Below are 23005 nucleotides of genomic sequence, written 5' to 3'. Positions count from 1 at the left end.
TATCAAAGAATATTACCACCGCCACCTTCTGGAATTTTGAGACAACAAACTTTGTTTCAGCATAAATCGAAATAAATAATTCGGCGTTTTTATGGTGTGTTGTGTCTTTCTTATAGCAAAGCCACATTGGACTGTCTGCTGAATCCATCAAGGGGAATCGAACCCCTGATTTTAGCGTTGTAAATTCTTATACTTACCGCTGTATTTTATGGTGTGAACGCCTAAGCACGATTATACTTAAAATTGTCATAAGATATTATTGTTAGGCCTATTCTAGATTTTCTAAACATTACATTCTTTATCTAGCATCCTAGGAATATTTTTGCTCTATTTCACTTGAAATGCTCTGGATTATTACTATTTACACTTTTGTAACACAAACCAACAGCGTAATGTGATCAGCTGGTTAGTTGTGCCGTAATATTTGTGAGAAAACTTTTAATTTTTTGTTTCAAACAGAAACCTTTGTGTCCAAGGTCATTGGGTTTGAGCGGGTTTTTTGTTTTTTATTCTCTCGTTTGTATTTTCAAATTTTCGTGAAAGTTGTCTTGTTTAGTTGTCATTAATTAAAAACACATCGGTAGAGGACCATTCTTTCTATTCAATTTCTAACTGTTGTTCCAGTTTTCATTAATTGAAACACACCGTTAGAGGGACATTATTTTAACTAATTTGTAACTGTTGTTTTGGTACTCGCTCATTTAAACAACTCTGGCAGAGGTACGTTATTTGTGGCTAATTTCTAACTGTTGTTGAAATATTAAATTGAATTCACTAAGTAAAGTAAGCATAGTTTATAAAGTTTCAATTGGTATTTTTTCGAAACTTTTTTAAATTTTACACTATAATAAATATTGTGTGTTTGTGTAGCAAAGCCACATCGGGCTATCTGCTGAGCCCACCGAGGGGAATCGAACCGCTGATTTTAGCGTAGTAAATCCGGAAACATACCGCTGTACTAGCGTGGGCCTAATAAATATTAATTTATCCAGTATTTCACCATATACACCAAAAACAAAGAGGCATCACATGCGTGAACTGATGAAGTTAAGGTATATGTTATGTTTCCATGGATAATGTGATTTGCTGGAACGTTTTCAAATTGTTAATGTGAAGTTAGCGTACATAGGTATGTATTATGTGTGTAGATCCTGGAGATACAGCAAAAAACGAATCACTCGTCTATTTTATTAATACATCAGAGTACTTCAAAATATTTACACCCAAAGATACATTGAGACTACTTGGAAAGTAACTTGAATTATTTTCATGCTTTCCTTTCTCGTGTGGTCCTGTTTCTCAACATTTGTGTAATCCAAGGTAACTATCGACGAGAGTAAATACGATAACGTAGTTTAAGATCTGTTAATATACCGTTGGATTAACTTTTTTTATTAGATAAATTATCGAATGAATATTTCTAGCAAATAGCTTATCGAATGGTAATTACGTTTTGATAAAACATCTCCAGTGGTTACTGGAGATCAGTAACTCAACTCTAAGTAGTAATATGTGCAATAACTGTTATTGGACTTGAGAGATTCAATCATGTAATTAATTTACATGTAAACAGACATTGTGGCTGTATACGTACATGTATATATATTTATATATATGCACACGCACTCAACAATTTGGCATGGCCCAGTGGTTAAGGCACCCGACTCGTAATCCGAGAATCGCGGGTTCGAATCCCCATCACACCAAACATGTTCGCCCTTTCAGCTGTGGGGATGTCATAATGTGACAGTCAATACCACTATTCATTGGTAAAAGAGTAGCCCAAGAGTTGGTAGTGGGTGGTGATGACTAGTCTTACACTGCTAAATGAGGGACGCCTAGCGCAGATAGCCCTTGTGTACATTTGCGCGAAATTCAAAAGAAACCAGAATAGTTTCTTTTTTTTTCCGCTTTGGCCCGGTTTCTAGGAGACTCGACTCAACTCACAATCTCATGATGACGAGAAACCCACTTGAAGTAAAAATATATTCTTAAGGCTGTTTGTATGGGTATTAAAACTTTAATTGAAATGAAATACAGAACAACGTTTCGACCTTCTCGGTAAGTTGAAAACTTTGAAAACCTAAGAAGGTCGAAACGTGGTGCTGCACTTTATTGTAATTAAAGTTTTGATACCAATACCAGTAGTCTTGAGAATACAACTCACAATCTGCGGGTCGCGAGCTCGAATCCAAGCACCAAACACATTCACCCTTTCAGCCACAGAGAAGTTATAGTATTCGATCAATCCCATTTTTGTTAGTAAAAGAGTAGCCCAAGAGTTAATGTTAACTAGCTGCTTTCCCTCTATTATATCACTTCTAAATTAGGAACAGTTAGTGTAAGTAGCTCTCAGATTACTTTTAAACATAATTCAAAAACAAATATTCCCACTTTTAAACTTATTTAAAGAGATTTCATCTTGATACCAACTTTCTAATACATTGTATATGTACATAAGAAGTCAGATTAATTAACGTTTGATTATTAAAATATGTAGTTATGAGCCATTAATGGTGAAAAATAAACCGAATGAAACGTGTGATATGAGAGATAGGAAACATTAACTGACGGATCATTAACCGTAATCCAATAGAAACCTGAGTATACTAAAACAATACTTTATTTTCGTAGGATAGGTAATTGGTAAAGATTAATCAAAGATCTAGTTTTAGAGAGGAAATAAACTGGTATTTTCTAAAGATCAAATTTTTTATACATCTGCAGAACTATATGACACTTCCGCATTTTATATTTTACTTTATTGTGTTGTCAAAATATATTTTGTTTCTGCTAATGATTCTTTGAATATGAAAAGAAAGATCACTCATATTGTATTTTTGTCCAACCAATGGTGGTTTGTTAACACACATGACGCACTCTAACCACCCACTTCCCGAACTGTTTAATATCGCATCATATTAGATAATTCTACGTTTTTGCCTGTTACACTTATTGTAAAAAAACTGCTTAAAATTCAAACACGTGGGAGACCTCCCCCCATCACTTAACTTTGATCAGATAACCGGGAATAAAGCAGCCACTCAATGCCCTACCATTCACGTTATTGACCGTCACTCTTATAACGCAATGTTTCTGTGGACAACACTCTTTACTTGTCCCTAGTTAAAACACTTATAACGCACCCACAGCTAAAGTGTAGGGTATCGAACGAAATCCAAAGTTCTACTATAGAGCCAACCAGCACTCAGGACGGTCGATACGTCACTGTATTAAAGTTTCATGTCATCGTCGTATATAGTTTTACTCATTGAAAAAACGAAATCAAACACAAAATGGTGATATTTTTCTTTTAACTTCCTTTTATGTGTGACTCGTGTGTTGTTAGTGATAACGTAAAGCGATGGATTACAAGCCATTTGATGCATAAATAGTGTAGAATGTTGAGGTTCGAATGAACAACCTAATTAATTCTTAAGATAATATATACACTTCAAGTAATTCTACACCTCAACACCAGGGGATATCGCGATCAATCACAATAATGGTATTTTAACATTTATTCCTTTTTCTGAAACTATTCCCTTTGGAATATAGTCACAGATAAGTTCTACAGTGGCTCAGCAGTAGGTCTGAAGAACCATATCGCTAAAAACTGGGTTTCGATACTCCATTGTGTAACTGTATTTAGCTACGAACAAATTAACGCAATAGAAAACAACATAAATTATATATCGCTACAAACCACAAATCTCTGAAACGTTTTCATATTAATTAGGCCAGCCATAACCAGGTGGGTTAAAGCGTTCGACTCGTAATCCGAGGGCAGCAGGTTCGAAGCCCCATCACACCAAAGATGTTCGCCCTTTTCAGCCGTGGGGGCGTTATAATGTTACTATCAATCCCACTATTCGTTGGTAAAAGAATAGCCTGAGAGTTGGTGGTGGGTGGTGATGACTAGCTGCATTCCCTCTGGTCTTACATTACTAAATTAGGGACGGCTGGCGCAGATAGCTAGCCCTCAAGTAGCTTTGCGCGAAATTCAAAAACAAACATATTAATTAACTTTAATTTTACAGTCTGACAGTAAATAGTTCAAACAGAAACCAAGGACGACTTACGCATATTACAGTTCCTGTGTGTACACTCGTGCCTTAACTGATATGTTGACTGAAGTCAATAACCTGCTTGTCCATGACCCAAATTCCTGAGACTCTGAGTACTTGTTTGCACTGACAAAAAAGGATTAAGCCACGTGTCTCCCCTTGCAACATTTACGACGAACACTCAATTTCAAGCAACGTGCGTATAAAACGACTAAGTAATACATCGCTGTAACGAATCAAAGGATTAAAACGTTTCTCTGTAGCTTTCAACATCTTTCGAATTAAATTATGTATTTTTAAATCGATGTTACAGAAACAATAGTTAATATGCCTTTTTTTTCTTTCTTCATTTCGGTCATTTTTACCCTTTTATGGCGCTTAACAATGACACATATGCAGTAAAAATATGACTTGTAAACGAGTATTGTTATTGTTACTTAACATTCCTGCTTGCATTGTTGACAATATCTTAATATAATTTAATTATATTACAATAAAAATGTTTTGTGCTACTTGAATACGTAGTTTTGTATGATAAGATGATATTCTATGAAAATAGGTAAAATATTTCTTTGGAAGACCAACAGATAAATATTTTTGTGTGTGTGTAAATTTCGTGCAAATCTACTACAGGGCTATCTGCGCTAGCCGTCCCTAATTTTGCAGTGTAAAACTAGAGGGAAGGCAGGTAGTCATCACCACTCACCGCCAACTTTTGGGCTACTCTTTTTACTAACGAATAGTGGGATTGATTGTAACGTTATAATGCTCCCATGGCTGAAAGGGTGAGCATGTTTAGTGCGATAGGGATTTGGACCCGCGACCCTCGGATTACGAGTCGAATGCCTTAACCCACTTAACCATGCCGGGCCTCTACAGGTAAATATAATATACACAAACCTATATGCGTCAGATAATTAGTTTAGGCTTAAGCAAGTAATGTTTATAGAATTTCGGATAATTAATTAATAACAGCTATGATGGAAAGAAACTGAGTGAGGGCTTATATCGCTAAAAAATGGGTTTTGATACTCACGATGGGCACACAACAGATAGCTCACGTGCAGCTGTATGGTTAATGATAAATAAAGTAAACGAGAGACTGTCGATATTCAATATAGTAGATAACGTGTGTTTAATATATATATTCCTCTCTACATTCAGATTTTTAGTATTATCTCTAAGAATAAGAAATATAACAAAGTAATGTATGTTATATCGACTTTGGTACGTTATGTGCGTAATACTGGCGTTGTTTTGACATAAATAAACGTGGCCGCGTTTTCTATAAATTTAAATACAAAGAGATAAAGGCAGGAAAAGATTTTTAATGCATGTTTTAACAGAAAAAAACAAAAACGGAAAAGTATATATTCTAAATATAGATAACATATTGACATCGTTATTGTGTTCTTCAGAGAAATTACACAAACAGAAAAGTGTATTATTAATAACAACTATTAGCGTTATCATTGTGTTATTCAGAAAAACTTCACAAACAGAAAAGTGTATTATTAATAACAACTATTAGCGTTATCATTGTGTTATTCAGAAAAACTTCACAAACAGAAAAGTGTATTATTAATAACAACTATTAGCGTTATCATTGTGTTCTTCAGAGAAACTACACAAACAGAAAAGTGTATTATTAATAACAACTATTAGCGCTATCATTGTGTTATTCAGAAAAACTTCACAAACAGAAAAGTGTATTATTAATAACAACTATTAGCGTTGTCATTGTGTTCTTCAGAGAAACTACACAAACAGAAAAGTGTATTATTAATAACAACTATTAGCGTTATCATTCTGTTCTTCAGAGAAACTACACAAACAGAAAAGTGTATTATTAATAACAACTATTAGCGTTATCATTGTGTTCTTCAGAGAAACTACACAAACAGAAAAGTGTATTATTAATAACAACTATTAGCGTTATCATTGTGTTCTTCAGAAAAACTTCACAAACAGAAAAGTGTATTGTTAGTAAAAACATACTTACGTTATCATTGAAAATTGAATATGAGGAAAGCTGGAGGAGACCATTTAGTATATGAAGCAATAAAAATAACATAAATAAGATATTTCAGTATAACGTACGTACAGTACTATTTGTTCTCTTCACACTACGGGTATCGAAATCCAATTTCTCAGGGGTGCGGACTCCGCAGAAGTACCGCTGTGTCACTGTGGAGGGAAAATAAGACAAATTTGCAGTATGGGGACACATCGAGATCCTTGGTGGGACAGTTTAGAGCGCCAGTAAGACATTATTCTAAGCCTCTCGTAAGGAAGATCTCAAGCGACGATTAGTGAATATTTTCAAATTAAGTCAGTTTAGTTATAAATTCAAGACTTAATAGCGTATTGAAAGATTGTTGTGTTTATGATGCTTACAGCAAATATACGCTTGTATTATTAATATGTTGTTTTTAGTTGATATTATGATCTAAGAAACAATAGAGAAATCTAAAAATAGGCATATTAATGAACTAGTCAAAATCGTATTGGTTTGTGTTTTCTTATAGCAAAGCCACATCGGGCTATGTGCTGAGCCCACCGAGGGGAATGAACCCCTGATTTTAGCGTTGTGAATCTGTAGACTTACCGCTGTACTCGCGGGGAGCGAATCGTATTGGTTTGTGTTTTCTTATAGCAAAGCCGCATCGGGCTATCTGCTGAACCCACCGAGGGGATTCGAACCACTGATTTTAGATTTTAGCGTTGTAAATTTGTAGACTTACCGCTCTACTAGTGGGGGGGGGGCGAATCGTATTGGAGGTAATAATATTTTTCTAAGAGTGCCAATAAATCGTCGTAATCAAAGCAAAACAGAATATGTGGAAATTAATATATACATTATCAATATACTTTTGTTACCAAGTAGACACAATAAGAATTATATCACTCAAATCACCACGAATACAGCATTAACATTTATAAACGTCCTGCAACGCTCGTGAAAAGTCTACTCCAGGAAGCATGTATATTTGCAACACGAAGAGCGTTGTGCGTGTGTTTCATGTTGATAAATATTGTGTTCTGTTGGTGGGAAGGGCCCATCAGTACACATATTGACTGATATTGATCAAGAATCGCCTTGATCAAGAAATACATTTATAACGTCAAATATTGTGTTAATCGTGGTGAACTGATGTAGTTATTCTGTATGCAATAATTACATTTGTAATGTTACAATAAGGAGTTAAGTTGGTACTAGTACATGTTGTTGTTGTTTATTCATGCAAAATCGGTGTACTTTGAAACTTCATTGACTTGAAAAACCTTGCATGTGATAATTGTCTGTATTATGATATAAAAAATTAAATAATAGCTTGAATAATCGCCATGTTTTTTATATTTTTTATTGAAAGTAATATGACGTATCGAGCTAGTGTTGTTTGTTAGGTCGTATAGTTGTAGTTTGTTATTTTAGATAACGTTATCCTTGTAAAGAATTCGCTTTTTGTTAAGCGCTAAGCTACACAATTAGCTGTCTGTGCTTTGCCCATCAAGGGTATTAAAATTCGACTAGGTTCTATGATATAACGAAGACTGCTATCCGCCCTCCCAGCCATGGGGGCGTATAATGTGACGCTCAATCCCACTATTCGTTGGTAAAAGAGTAGCCCAAGACTTGGCGGTGGGTGGTGATGACTAGCTGCCTTCCCTCTAGTCTTACACTGCAAAATTAGGGACGGCTAGCACAGATAACCCTCGAGTAGCTTTGTGCGAAATTCCAAAAACAAAACAAACAAACAAACAAGTCTTTTAATAATAATAATTAAATATATATATAAATTGGCGATTGTTCAACCCATTATTTAAATCTATTTTCGTCGCCTATTCGATTTTAACTAATCTGTATTTTTGATATAACTTCGCTAAGGTGCTTACGACACCACAAATCTTTAAAAAACACCGTGGAAGTTTACCCTTACTATTGTATCCACGATAAGCGTCCAGAAAAGTAACAAATAAAAATAAACTTTTTGAAAGAAAAACGTTTTGATAGGTTGAACGCCACTTATCTTGTGTTCGTCAGAACTGAGAGAAAGTACATTCTTGGCGGGTAGGAATCACTGAGCGCTTACGCTACTTAGATTTTATAAGTTGTTTTATGGGTGTGTTTGCATATAGCAAAGCCACATCGGGCCATCTGCTGAGTCCACCGAGGGGAATCGAACCCCTGATTTTAGCGTTATAAATCCGTAGACTTACCGCTGTCCCAGTGGGGGACAATTGCTTTATATTTTGATCTTTATGTTTGTATGTGTTTTTTTCTTGGCAAAACCATATCGGGGTATCTGCTGTTGTCTACCAAGAGGAATCGAATCCCTGATTTTAGTGTTGTAAATCCGTAAACTTACCGCTGTCCCAGCGGGAACTCTTAATGTCTTATGCAGTATATAATAAAAAGTACTTTGAAATTTCGGCGTTAAAGGCTTACATAATGTAACCCAGCAGACGATAAAAAAAAAGAATGTTTCTTTGGAATATGCACCGCCACGTGCGCAATCTCCGCCGCCGACCTTCGCTAAATGAAAATAATCACTGACAACATGTTAGGAATCTTTGAGTGAACGACATGATCAAGGCCGGTTAGTTTAGCCACAAACCAACATCTTTCTGTTTTTTAATATTCTGTTTATGAACCATATAATGTAAGTTAAGCATATGGGTGCGTAACAGTTAGGTAAGTTGTCCTTGTTCACAGAGAAGAATATATACCAATGGTAACAACGCTGACCAAGGCTGAACTTTTTAAAGTTAAGTTTGCTTTTTCGATTGCACTAAATTAAAGTTAACAACAAAAGAAAAGTCCTGTTACTTTAGGTAATAGATCTGTGTAGAGTTTGGTTGTTACTAAGCGCAGAGCTACACAATTATTTTTGTGTTGAAAGCGATTGGAAGCCTTTATAAGTGACACAATTTCATTACTTTTCTAATAACTCCATGTTTTGGGTAATTTGACTATTTATTCATATTTATGTGGTTATGACTTATGAGACTGTCCGAAAAGTGAGATCAAAGAGGGTTGAATAAAGGTCATTTAAGGCGCTTAAAAACAGGCTGTCCAAGAAAAACAAAACACATGAAAATCCGTGGCTCATGATGGGAAAGTTTTCAAACAAAGTGTTCTTGTAAATTTAGAAAGTGCTGTGATAAGTGCGTGACCGCACTATTAAAAGTAATTGTTCATGACTTATCGCTCCAAACAACATACTGGGGCTGTGAATGTGCCATAAGAGTAGCAGTCAAATCTCACCATTCGATCAGGCAAGAGTAGCCCATGTGTCGGCGATTGGGCACTGTGGATTAGCTAACTTCCATCTACTCTATCAGAATCTAACTTAGGGATGGATGTGCAAAGATAGTCTTTTGTGTATCTTTGCACAAAAATTGTAACACACAAATAAACTTTTCTAAAACAACACTATAACTTTAAATATTCATATTGTTATGTCTATACATTTTACACCATGAAAAATAATATTGTCTAACCCAGACATTTTATTTTTTTTACACTTTAAAACCAAGTATGCAATCTTACCTTTAATTTTCTTACTTCTCAGTAGGGTATAACTAGCAGTAAACAATTTTCTTACCTTTCAGCAGGCCCGGCATGGCCAAGTGGTTAAGGTACTCGACTCGTAATCCGAGGGTCGCGGGTTCGTATCCCCATCACATCAAAGATGCTCCTCCCCTTTTAGTTATGGGGGCGTTATAAAGTGACGGTCAATGCGCGAAATTCAACCCCCAACTACAAAAACTCAACAAAGAAGAGAACCATTAAAACGCACCTTAATTTTAATACAAATCAAACGTATCTTAATATTCAGTAAAAATATAAACAATTAAACACATCCTAGTTTTTAAAACAAAGATATGGAATGAAACACGGAACTTCGTAACATTAGAATTCTTTTAAAATGAAATTTTTTAATCATAACTTCTTATCGTGACGTATCTAAAAGCTCAAAATTCAACGGGTATTGTTAGAGGACAAATTTAACACACCATTAAAATACACAGAGTTTTCAAGAAATGAAATGTATATAACATAATCACAGTGCTTTAGAAACAATTGCACTGATGGTTCATAGAATTGCCGTTTTCTCAACATTCATATTCTTGAATTAATTTATTTACCCTTAAGTGTAATCTGGGTAATGTGTCTACTGAGGGTGTCAAACCCTATTTCAGCGTGAGAGAATTGCAAGCTTACCACTAAGCCACACGGGAGGCAAACATGTTGTTTATTGAATTGCTTTTCGTTTAGTTTTCTTCTTTCTTTATTTGTTTATTTTGAAACTTGCGCAAATTATCGTAAAGATTTATTTGTTTGAAGTTAAGCACAAAGCTACACGATGGGCTGTCTGTGCTCTGCCAACCAAGGATGTTGAAACCGGATTCTAGCGTTGTAAGTCAGCAGACACATCATTGTGCCACTGGGGGGGGGGGCTATAGTGAAAAGGTATCTGAGTTGGGGCTGTTCCTGATCTTGAGTTTACAGACCAGAAGAAAGGCAGCTAGTCAACAGCATCACCACAAACTCTTTGACTACTAAAATTGAATGGTGGAATCTGACCAGCACTCTTACAACGCACCCACGGCTACGAGCGTAAAGCGCGATTTTGTGGCATTAGGATGAAAACTGCGGAAAGCCAATACTAGGCTACGACCGGCCATTTTTCCATTGAAAAGGTGTTAAAATTTAATAAAACAACTAATGTTATTAATGTAGTAGGATATTTATTACCAAGTTAATTATCATAAGCTAATGAGATGTATCTCTTTTAATACCCAGTCAGCGAGTCAGGGAGACACGTTTGATGGACTAATTCTCAAAAAAGTCCTGCTGGTACTCTTCTTTCTTTTAAAATTCTAAATATAGAATTGAATTGTTTACGATATCTGGAGTCTTAATTGCCTATCAACGTAGCCGAATTCGCACTGGTTGATAAAACCCACCTCCAATTGGTCGCACATGCTGCGAAATGCAATGACAACATTACATGATAGGCATTTTGGTAGATAATAAAAAATGTTCAGAAATAATGGATTTCTCTTCAGCCCGCTCATGATACTTCTAGGTAATAGGAAACTAGTTTCTGATTTAATGTGGTGTATTTAGGTAATAGGAAGAAAGATAAACTTTAATTAAGATAACTTAATCGACTGGATTTAGATCCTACCTTATTGCAGCATTACAGAGGCCTCGAAGAAGATCGCAATACAAAACCTAGTTTCTCAGCTTTATAAAGCCAATTTCTCCGCGGTTTTCGCGAGTTCTGTTGGCTCAACAAAGCATACTTGTAGGTGTTGTGTAACTATGTGCAGAACCTGCCTAAATATGAACACTTAAACTAACAAGAACACCATCCTGTCAATCTGTCAAACTCTGACTCTACATGACCGAACACTACTGGGAGATGAGCTATTTTGGTGGTAAAGAGCGTCTTTTTTTTTGTGTGTTAATTCTTCAAACCATTTAACAGAATAAAATCCCGGTTCTTATTTGAATGACAGAAACCTTGACATTCTATGATGACCACCGAATTCTCCGAATTTGGTTTAATCGAATCGCAGACAGGATTTTGAAATCAACAAAATATTTGACACGGAGAAGTTAATAAACTTGACCACAGCGGCCTCTATTGTAGTTTATTGTTACCGCTATCGTCTCCAGTTTGTTCTTATCCGAAATTGAATAAAATACAATACGTTGTTATATTTTAAAAAGATAAAAGCTCCTGCGTGACAAAACTGGTCAATGAAATTCGATTACTGGTCAAGCAGCATTCATTCTCACGTTAGCTTCTTGTTGATAATGGGCTCTTCTGAAATTTAGCATTAATGAGTGAAGCATTGCTTCATACAATGAACTATACAGTTTTAAGGATTATAACGTAAAATGTTTATTTGTTTCCTATTTTAAGTTAACTTAGTGTTTGAAGTTTGTGGATAAAACAGGGCAGAGGAAACATTTTGGGATAGGTTAGGCAACAGTAGTGTGTAGGCAACAGTAGTGTGCAAATCACGCCGGTAAAATGTTTGAAAACTAGGTGATACGAGATTAAATTTTGTGCTTTTATTACAGTTTTTGAAAGTGTTAATTATTGCTAGCACATCTTTATGAATCATAAAAATCAGTGCTCACTAGTACTTGTATTCACCATAGCTCTAGGCAAACACAAGCATACAAATTCTTAGATTACACATGTAGTTTGTTATGCAACGTTATACTGATTCATGCAAACCACTATAAGTCTATCAACTTACCCAGAAACAATTTCTGAAGTTAATGTTATAAAAGCCTTTCTTTACTGTGACAAAATGTCAGTTCGACTGTTGCACGATCTGCCGGGCCTGCACTGGCTCAAATATAAAAATCTATATAATTATTCATCCATATATATGTTAACCTTATTCATTAATATATTTCACTGGTTAAATAAAAAGTGGTTAACCAACGTAGTTAAAGCAGTTTAGTTTTAGTTTTATACGTTATAGATTCCTTATTGGTTAAGAAAACTACCGCTAATTTAGATAACTGCTACGTAAAATGGGTCGTCATGAAAGTAAGTTAGGTTTTCGTCCTCGTATAGCCGTTAGGCCTATTGACCTGTTTTAGACAGTACAAGTGCAGTATCTTTAATTTTGGCCCAGATAGCCTAGTTGCTTTGCGCCATAAAACACCAAAATCAACAAATCAACCAATCTTTATTTTTTTCTTATTTTTTGTCAGTTAAATACTTTTGTTGTATACTATGACAGTAATACCAAGGAAAACAAATACAAAGGCTACAAGTTACGATTTGTTTATCTATCAGGTGCTGTCCATAAAGTGTGCGATTTACTCCACGATATGTTATTATAGAATATATATATATATATATATATATATACATGACACACGTTCGACACTTCAAACAAATGCGTGCATTTTTTTCATACGAATTGAAGAATCAGTCTCTCTGTAACGGACATTTCTTTTGTCATATTAAAAAAATATATTTGGTTATGTTTGATTTGCATGTATTATAAACTGTTATTCGGGCCCGGCATGGCCTAGCGTATTAAGGGTAATCTGAGGGTCGCGGGTTCGCATCCCCGTCGCGCCAAACATGCTCGCCCTTTCAGCCGTGGGACGTTACAATGTGACGGTCAATCCCACTATTCGTTGATAAAAGAGTAGCCCAAGAGTTGGCGGTAGGTGGTGATGACTACCTGCCTTCCCTCTGGTCTTACACTGCTAAATTAGGGACGGCTAGCACAGATAGCCCTCGAGTAGCTTTGTGCGAATTTCAAAAACAAACAAAACAAACTTTTTTTCGTATTTTTATTTAACCCAGAAGAGGGAGTCTTATATTTTACTTTCGCTCAGTAAATTAACTGTTATTATTAATCCGAAACATAGCATGGAAATAATTTCTCATCTTATTTTAGTATATCAAGTTGAACGACGTTTGTGAGTTGGTTTAGTAAATATAACTCAATGAATTAATTTTTGTTTTTTTTAGTACTTCTCAATGAGGTAGTTAATGTCACTTATTTTGGTATATCTCATGAATTTGTCTTAAGCCTTGTTTTAGTATACCTCAGTGAATTGTGCCTTATTTTAGTACGTCACGAATCGCTCTTAAGCCTTGTCTTAACACATCCTATTTATCTACTTCTTAACTCAGTAAATCAGTTAGTACACCTTACTTATTTGAAACTTTTAAGCTGACTATTGTCTCATATTTCTGCTTTACTCATAAAGCTGCCAGGCGTATCAGATACCGTATAACGCACACAGTGAATCAGATCAAAGTTATAATGTTAAACGTTTAAAATAGCTTGACCTTAGAACTCTTTAGGGTTAAATCAAGTGGATTAAGCATCGTGTTAAATGTTCCTTTCGCCTCTAGCTAGTTCTAATAAACTGTGATTTACGAAAGCTTCCCAACCTGTGTCCAAAGTTCTGTTCATAAACTTTTTAATTATTTAGTTAATTAGTGTGATTTATTTTACCATAATTTGGTAAATTAATTAATTGTTTATTTCAATAGCTCTAGGTAAACTAATGCCCTGCAAATGTTTGCATATCTCAATAAAATGAACTCGGTGAGTAGACAAGTTTGTTTTGTGTGTGCGCTTAATGAAAACTGAAATACTGACATTATTTATTGAGTTGTTGGTCATTGGGTTAGTTTTATATTTTACTTAAAAATGACATATCTAATCTATGTTTTATCACTTATATTTCTAAGCCAGTTTGTGAGCAAAGAGTTCCGATTCTGAGAAATGTTGCTATATGAGGAAGAAACAAAAGTAAATAAACAATTAAACCACCTAACTAAATGTTTAACAGTAAACAGTATAAACATATTTTGTTTTGTAATATTTATATTAATAAGCGTCAACTAACGATGCAAATCTAACTTGCGAGCGGCGGTTTAGAACTTTCCACATACATTACTGCCCCTGAGAGAAACAGCCATCACACTATGAACCCTTTCTCAGCCAATCACTGTTTTTCTTGGAACAGCCGTGGCAATGAAAGAATCAGACGTACGAACAAACATTTTTTTTTTCGCGAACACTTATCACGTGGGGCTAGCTACTTATTTAGTTTGCAAGGGCGCATGCCCTACTGGTGGGCGGAGTCTGCACGTGCAGATAGAAGGGAAGAGTTCAGTTTCAACAGGTGAATGAGGTCGTTGACAGGATTCGCTACTCATTCTAAATAAATCGCCCCCCCCCCTTCCAGGGCAGGGTAAAGTCCTATAAAATGAGCAGAAGGGACGGAGAGTTTTCAATATTCAAGCAGATTTCGTAGCAGCAACGACAACGTAGAGAAAGAGTGAATACGATATTAAAAGTAGAGAGAGACAGAGAAAAAAGGAGAAATGGAATTTAATTTTCATGTTTGGCTGTTTTTCTTGATTTTTGGAATAATGACCAGCGTTACAAGCTCTGTGGAAACCACTTCTGGTAATCTGTTAGGCACGACAGTTGACACGCCATTTGGACACGTTAATAAATATCTTGGCGTTCCCTATGCTAAGGCACCACTAGGCGAACTGCGCTTCCAGCCTCCTCAGTCCCTGGACAAAGATGAAACAACTGTTACAAGGGACTCGTCCAGGTTCGGTCCGGTATGTTACCAGCCGCCTCATCTGAAGGAAGTAATCAGTCCTCTTCTCTTGACTAACTATAACAATCAGCCAGTGATGAATGAAGATTGTTTGAACCTGAATATCTATGTTCCCGCCGGGAGGCATCTGAGCGCTTTACCAGTGATGGTGTGGTTGCCAGGCGAAGGTTTCGACTACGCAGACGCTACACAATTTGATGGAACGTTTCTAGCTGTATTGGGACAGGTCATCGTGGTCACGGTTAACTATAGAGTATCGGTGTTCGGGTTCCTGTCTACTTTATCTCCTGAGGCTCCAGGTAACGTGGGACTCTTGGATCAGCGGCTAGCTCTCTTGTGGATCCAGCAGAATATTGGTCAGTTTAATGGCGATCCCAACAAAGTAACTTTTTTTGGTAGATTTTCTGGTGCCATGAGTATCAGTGCCCATTTAGCTTCCCCATTAAACCAAGGTGGCAACAAGCTGTTCCATAGGGCTATTCTGCAAAGTGGGGTGGCAACTGGTAGATGGAGTTTTGATAATCACCCTCTCAATGCTACTCTTCAGTTAGCTAAGGCTTTAAATTGTGGTTCTACTTCGAACACTGTAATTCAATGTCTACAAGAAATCCCTGCCAAAGTCCTACTTAATAAGTCTTTGATGGTCCCCCAACGCTGGAGACCAGTTATTGATGGTCACTTTCTCACTGATGATCCACTTTCCGTAGTAAATAAAGGTAACAATGCTGCTGTGGACGTGATTCTTGGAGTCAACAGTGACGAAGGTTCGTTATGTCTTCTATCTTTGTTTGCTCAAAAGTCTAAAATGTATCAAAAGGTTCTGAATGGACAGCTCACAGTTGAAGATTTTAAGCAGCTTTTGGAGAATAATTTGCAAGATTTTCTGAAGAAAGACGATCCAGTCATCAACAAATTGGTAGCGCACGAGTACCAACACTTAAAGAGTCCCAAACTTAGAGACAGCTACATGGACTTCTGCGGAAGTATGTACATCACAGCCCATACAGAACAGCTCGCCAGACTTCTGGCCCAACAAAGAAAATCCAAGGTATTCATGTACGAGTTTGCCCACAGACCTTCCTTTTCTATTCATCCAGATTTTATCCAGGCTGCCCACGGTGATGATGTTTTATTCACCTTTGGCTTACTGCATCAGTTGTCGAAGGTCCCAGATGAAGAACTGAAACTGAGTAGAAGAATTATCACAGCTTTCTCACATTTTGCTAACACTGGGTAAGTTGGATTGTCTTATTATAACACATTAAGTATATGTAATACTTCTATAAAAATTACAGTAAAAGTTCAAATATGGACTGTGTTGCAGTTAACCCCTGATAACCGACATCTTTAAAGAAAAGAATGCGAATAATCATTTTAAGTTAATGTAACTTAGACATGCTTAAGTGTTTTATAAATTAAAATTTTAAGGATTTTGTTTTTTAAATATAAAGTATAATTAATTGGTTTTTGACGTTTTCATTTTCAGTAATCCCAATCCACTGAACGCCAAAGAAAACTCCAAATGGTCTGAGTACAGCGACACCCAGCGAGAGGTTCTTGAATTTACCGCTGATTTAAAAAATGATGTTGTAAGACCATCTGATAATGATAGAGATGTTGCATTTTGGTATAGTGTTGTCCCTTCTATTCAAGAAAATGATCTTTCGGCCTCTTATTGCTCAACGAATGATATTAAATCGTCAGACAGCTCCGGATTTATTGGTTTTGTTCTCAATATCCAAGTAGCAGAATATATTATATTAGGCTTAGTTGCAATTACCTTAATTTTGATTGTGGCTTTATTTGTTATATTTAGGTTACTTTGGTCAAGTAACGAAAGGAAAGCGTTTACCAAGTTTTAAGGGTCCTATGTCTGTAAATAAAATGTGAAATATCTTTGTATATTTTATAATTGTTTCCCATGGCCAAATTCAAAACTTATCATCACGATATTGTAAAGTTATTGTTTATTTGTATTAGACAAAAGCTGCGACCCAAGGTAGCATTTTGTCACAACATTCTTGTCATTGTCATGTTCCACCAACGGTAAATGTTCAGTTATACTGACGTCCAACTGAAGTTAAATAAACGACTATTTAAAATATTTTACCATTACATCGTCCTTCATAAAACAACTTGTAGGAAGTTCCGAAGAAAATAATTAGTTTTAACGTAGCACATGGAACAAAATACATACAATGGCTACTATGTGATAATAAAAGTTGCACCCATAAGAGTTAGATATAAATGTATACAAACATAGGTGGCAGAACCGGGAAGATGTACTGGGAGCATACCGCCCCCCTCTCACACTCCCTTTTACGTTTTGACCCGTTACAGAAGTGTTCCTCTTAAATAACCAGGAGAGACAAAGGACGCCTGTGTTTGATATTTGAACTCAATGGACACTGTTACCTAAGTCAGTAGGGTGCCCCCAGTCGTTGATGTTATGTATTGTATTTTCCTTCTACAGCCTGTGTATACAGACTTTCCATATTTTGTTTGTCATTAGAACACTTGTATTTTGAAAGGAAATAAGTGTCGTATGAGATTTTGTATCGAAAAAAATCAAACGTACAACGAAGCGAAATAGTCACCAGTCATTGTTAATATCATTTTATTAATGGATTTTAACACACAGTGAATGAAATAAAGATGTGATAATAAGAAAGTTGAGCATTGGTTTTTTTTTTTTTTTTCTTGACTCATTCCAACAGTATTATTACGGTGTCTTATCATTCAACCCATCAATGTTATATTACGTATAACATTTTTAGCTGCGGATGAACAGCCATAGTTTTCAACTCGTTAAGCTAAGTCCTTTCGATTAATGTGTTTTACCACGCCCAAGATTTCGTGGATAATTGTTTTTCCGATTAAAAGAAATACAGTTTGAAGACAGACTGGCAGAGATCCTGATGAATAATAAAATCGAATTAGATATACTCGATATTACTGGCGCACAAAAATATATTGCTGCAATGTTAGCATTGGTAGTGGTACTCTATGTATCACCACATGTTTGTAAAATACATTTAGCTACTATATTTATACCCTGTAGCAAAATAGGAAGTCAGTAATTGCTGGATTGGAGGGTGTAACCACGTGAGTTTTATACATGCATTCACTCACATTGTATGTTGACTGGTATTTGTATATTGCTCGGCATGGCCGGGCGGTTAGGGCGCTCAACTAGTAATGTGAGGGACGCGAGTTCGAATCCCCGTCACAATAAACATTATCGCCCTTTCAGCCGTGTGGTGTTATAAAGTTACGGTCAATCCCGCTATTTGTTGGCAAAAGAGTAGCTTAAGAGTTGGGCTGTGGGTGGTGATGACTAGCTGCCTTCCCTCTAGTCTTACACTGCTAAATTAGGGACGGCTAGCACAGACAGTCCTCGTGTAGTTTTGCGCGAATTTCAAAAGAAACCGTATTTGAACATTCAAATAAAAATGACTAATTTCACGCATAGACGTTGCTCCGGTCGCTTGTTAAATTAATCCTAAAACTATTGATTAGTCTTGAAACAATTTTATTTTAAACTATTTGTTGCATGTGGGTCTATGATTTTATTAGGTATACGGTATCTAACAAAACATGGCTCACACACAGCAAAGAAATAAAACAAAATATACCACCAATATTACAACTAAATATACTAATTATTAATAGGGTCTCCTGTGTGTCTCAGATAAAAGATGTGTTATTTAACTCATTCTTTTTGTTTTCCATATGTTCTTCACAATAAGTTTTGTAACAGGCAAAAACACAAAACTACTGAACATAATGTTATGTTTGAAACTGTAACGGTTGTGAATGGTATAATAAAAAAAAAAACCAGGTAAATTGAAGTTTTAAGATGGTTCGATGTAGTAGTTAGTGAAACGTTTGAACAGTTTTATATAAAATATTTTATAATTTACAAACTGTAACAAAATGAACGCTGGAATGTTTAAAGGGTCGTTTTTTTTATTCTTGTAGAATCAATTTTCGTGTTTTTAAATACTGCAAATGTGTACATAATTTACGAGAAATATGTTCTAAGCGATTACGTGTTTCGTGTTCCAATGTATTTTGTTTGTTTAAGAATTAGGCGCAAAGCTGAACAAAGATGTTCTGTCTCTTATTTTCGACTGATAGGTTAGAGGGAAGGCAGCTTACTAACAGTACCCACCGCCAACTCTCAGGTTACTACTGTCTATCTGGGTGGCCGTCCTTCTTATAGTGCATCAACAATTCTATAGGATTGGACGTATTTTTGTGAAAACGAGACAAGAATTCGGAATTCTCGGATTCATATTCCTGGCCAGGCCACATTCGACCAGTTTCATTTAAAATGTTTTCCGCCTTTTGACACCGTGGCGGAAACAATAACTTTCATCACTTTTACCTTAAGTTGATTCTCGGCAACATTTTAAAAATATTTTCCGTAACCCTTATTCCTGACCTTCAAGTGGCACAGCGGTATATCCGCAGACTTACACAGCTAGAAACCGGATTTCTATAATCGTGGTGGACAGAGCACAGATGACCTGTTGTGTAGCTTTGTGTTTTTATACAATAAACCCTTGTTTTTGTAATATGTGTTGACGGATCATGTAGTGACAAGTGAGAGTTCTAAAACTGCTTGGGTCTTTACTGTACGAGGTCAGTTCAGTTACAACAGACACTGATTCTGTTAGTGGGTCAATAGCCGGCTATTCTTGAAAAGGGCCTAAATCCGGTTCTTGATCACATTTACCTTGTACGTTCAAATAGAAAATCGAACCCCTGCAGATGTTAATGTACAAACATAGTTAATAGTCTAGACTCCAGATGGGTCACAATCTGAAGGAGTTTATGGAAAGGTGGTTGACCTCAGTTTCTATTACGTAAGTCAGAGGCACACGGTCGTGGGGTAACGAAAAAGGAGAAACAGTTAATCAGGTATTAGCAACTGTTACATCAGACTGATCTGTGTCCCAATTCTTCAAAAATGAAAGGGAAAGTGGAGCGATAAAGAAAATAAAACAGTTTTGTTTGTGTCAGCATCAACAGTAGCAAAAGGTTGTCGACACGTCGTGTGTCAGAAGTTTGGAAAATTGCTATAGGCGCCATTAATGAAATAATACAAACCCAGGAAACACGTATGATTCATACTGAAATCCGATCAGTACACTACACACTGAAATCACATACGCTATATTCTGAAGTTATATAAACTATGTATTGAAATTCAATACACGACATACTAAAATCATGTACACTATATGTTGAAATCATGTATACTGAAATCCTACTCACAACAAACCGAAATCGCATATGCCTTACTGAAATCTAATAGTATTACTGAATCAAGGGCAGAAACATTCTCCTGTCGGGCGAGAAAACGTGAAACAAGTGTAGAAATTAATAGAATAATTTTTCACTATATCGGAAATTATAAATATCAAACAAATGAAGATATAAATATCAAACAAATAAAGATATAAATATCAAACAAATAAAGATGTAATATCAAACAAATAAAGATATAATATCAAACAAATAAAGATATAAATATCAAACAAATAAAGATATAAATATCAAACAAATAAAGATATAAATATCAAACAAATAAAGATATAATATCAAACAAATAATGATGTAATATCAAACAAATAAAGATATAATATCAAACAAATAAAGATGTAATATGAAACAAAGATGTAATATCAAACAAATAATGATATACTATCAAACAAATAAAGGTGTAATATCAAACAAATAAAGGTGTAATATCAAACAAATAAAAATGTAATTTCAAACAAATATAGATGAAATATCAAACAACTAATGATGTAATATCAAACAAATATAGGTGTAATATCAAACAAATAAAGATGTAATATCAAACAAATAATGATGTAATATCAAACAAATAAAGATGTAATATCAAACAAATAAAAATAAAATATCAAACAAATAATGATGTAATATCAAACAAATACAAATAAAATATCAAACAAATAAAGATGTAATATCAAACAAATAAAGATATAATATCAAATAAATAACCCGAGCTAAGAAGAAACGACAGCAGTAGATGTCAACATTATCAAATTTGTATCGACGAACGACAGCAAAATTAAGTCAAGTGTCGATCTATTATGTGGATACAACATTGTCCTCATATGTGAATCAATTTACACTTGTCTTTAAGCTCGATAAATACAGGGTGTGAAAAGAGCAAATAAATACATAAACATCCCTAGTGTTTTAAATGAAAGAATACACAGAGTTAGTGTAACAAACGAAAAATTAGTCCTACTTACACTTCTCTCTCTCTTATTATTATTATTTTTCGCTCTATTGTACCTAGGCCTAGCATGGCCAGGTGGTTAAGGTGCTCGACTCGTAATCTGAGGGGCGGGGGATTCGAATCCTCGTTACACCAAGCGTGTTCTTCCTTTCAACCGTGGGGGCGTTATAAAGTTTCGGTCAATCCCACTATTCGTTGGTAAAAGAGTTGCCGGTGGATGGTTATGGCTAGCTGCCTTCCCTCTAGTCTTACACTGCTCAATTAGGAACGGCTAGTACAGCTAGCTCCCGTGTAGCTTTGCGCGAAATTCGAACAAGACAAACAAAACAGTATTAGCTGATAGCTGTCGGTATAAGAGCTCTTTAAGAGCGAGAAAATTGAAAAAAATGTATACATCCAAACAAAAAACAACAACAACAAACAAACTTGCGCTATACTCTAAGTGCTGTTTTTGCTTCATAAAACCCATAAACCGTATGGGTTGGACGTGACCTAATAATTAGCGTTTCGAGCTACGTAAAGAAAGGTACGAAGTTTAAACTATAAATATGTCATTAAACATACTGCGCTGTGGGTGCGTTATAAAAGTGACCCCCAATCCCTCTATTAGAAGGCAAATGCCGGACTGGTTGCTTTATTGCCCGACCCTTTTCAACAGTTCTAAATTATAGATGGGTATACTTAAACCTTTGAGACTGAACTAGACGTTTAGCTCACAAAGAAGTGAATAATATAAATCAAATCATGATTGTGCTAGCTGGTGATGTCGCAAATGTCGTTTAGCTAGGCGAATAATGTTACAAAAGTATGAGTTAGAACTATCAAAACCTTTTAACTGGGAGAAATTATTACATAAAATGGAACCCAAATACACATAAACCAGAAATCTATAGAACCAACTCTCTTACCAGCTGAAGAGTTATAAAAGTTGCGATTATTGTAGGAAAAAAAATCGTATCTACAGAGATCGAAACATGGATTTTTGGTTTATGTGTATTTAGGCTGAGTACATTATATTAAAACAATATTAGATCCTCTTCTCGTTCAGTCATGTTCTATCTGACTACCATACACATTTAGAATAGCCCTGCAACGTAGTTTCTATTGTGAAAGACTCCGTTGTAAGTCTGTCACGTGAAAAGCACAACACTACTCTCTGCTTGCTGTCCATAATCCATATAATATACGAGGACGATAGTTTCCTGGCACGTTTGTTTCGACGATATAATCGCATAGAACTCCAAATGTGTTACGTCTGGCAAATTGAATAGAATAACTTCGTATGGAATAGCACGAATACCAGTTTAATTATCCAGTTTCTTGAGATATGCGACGATGTTGTGTTATGTTACATATTGTTGCATGGATCACGTTTACAGCTTTCTCACTGTTATTTGTGTTCGTGGATTATCGGCTGTTAAAAGACTCAACACTTTGCTTACCTCGAATGGAGTACGACTTTTTGCAGATTTCTTTCTTACTGGTCTTGGCTTCCTAAAGTAATCCATATTC

At 35.6% G+C, this 23005-nt stretch overlaps 1 protein-coding gene across 1 annotated transcript; it reads left to right on the top strand.

Moving 5' to 3' along the window:
- The first annotated feature begins 14873 nt into the window (after positions 1-14873).
- LOC143247505 (acetylcholinesterase-like) lies at positions 14874-17884 on the top strand. The gene is made up of 2 exons (XM_076495744.1): positions 14874-16446; positions 16700-17884. Exons 1-2 carry the CDS (start codon positions 14966-14968, stop codon positions 17073-17075), a joined length of 1857 nt encoding a protein of 618 aa, XP_076351859.1. The 5' UTR covers positions 14874-14965; the 3' UTR covers positions 17076-17884.
- Positions 17885-23005: the final 5121 nt, after the last annotated feature.

This window comes from Tachypleus tridentatus, chromosome 3 (assembly GCF_004210375.1).
Source record: "Tachypleus tridentatus isolate NWPU-2018 chromosome 3, ASM421037v1, whole genome shotgun sequence".
NCBI lineage: Eukaryota > Metazoa > Arthropoda > Merostomata > Xiphosura > Limulidae > Tachypleus > Tachypleus tridentatus.
Note: the sequence above shows the minus strand (reverse complement) of the source record. Positions and strands in the feature narration are given on the sequence as shown.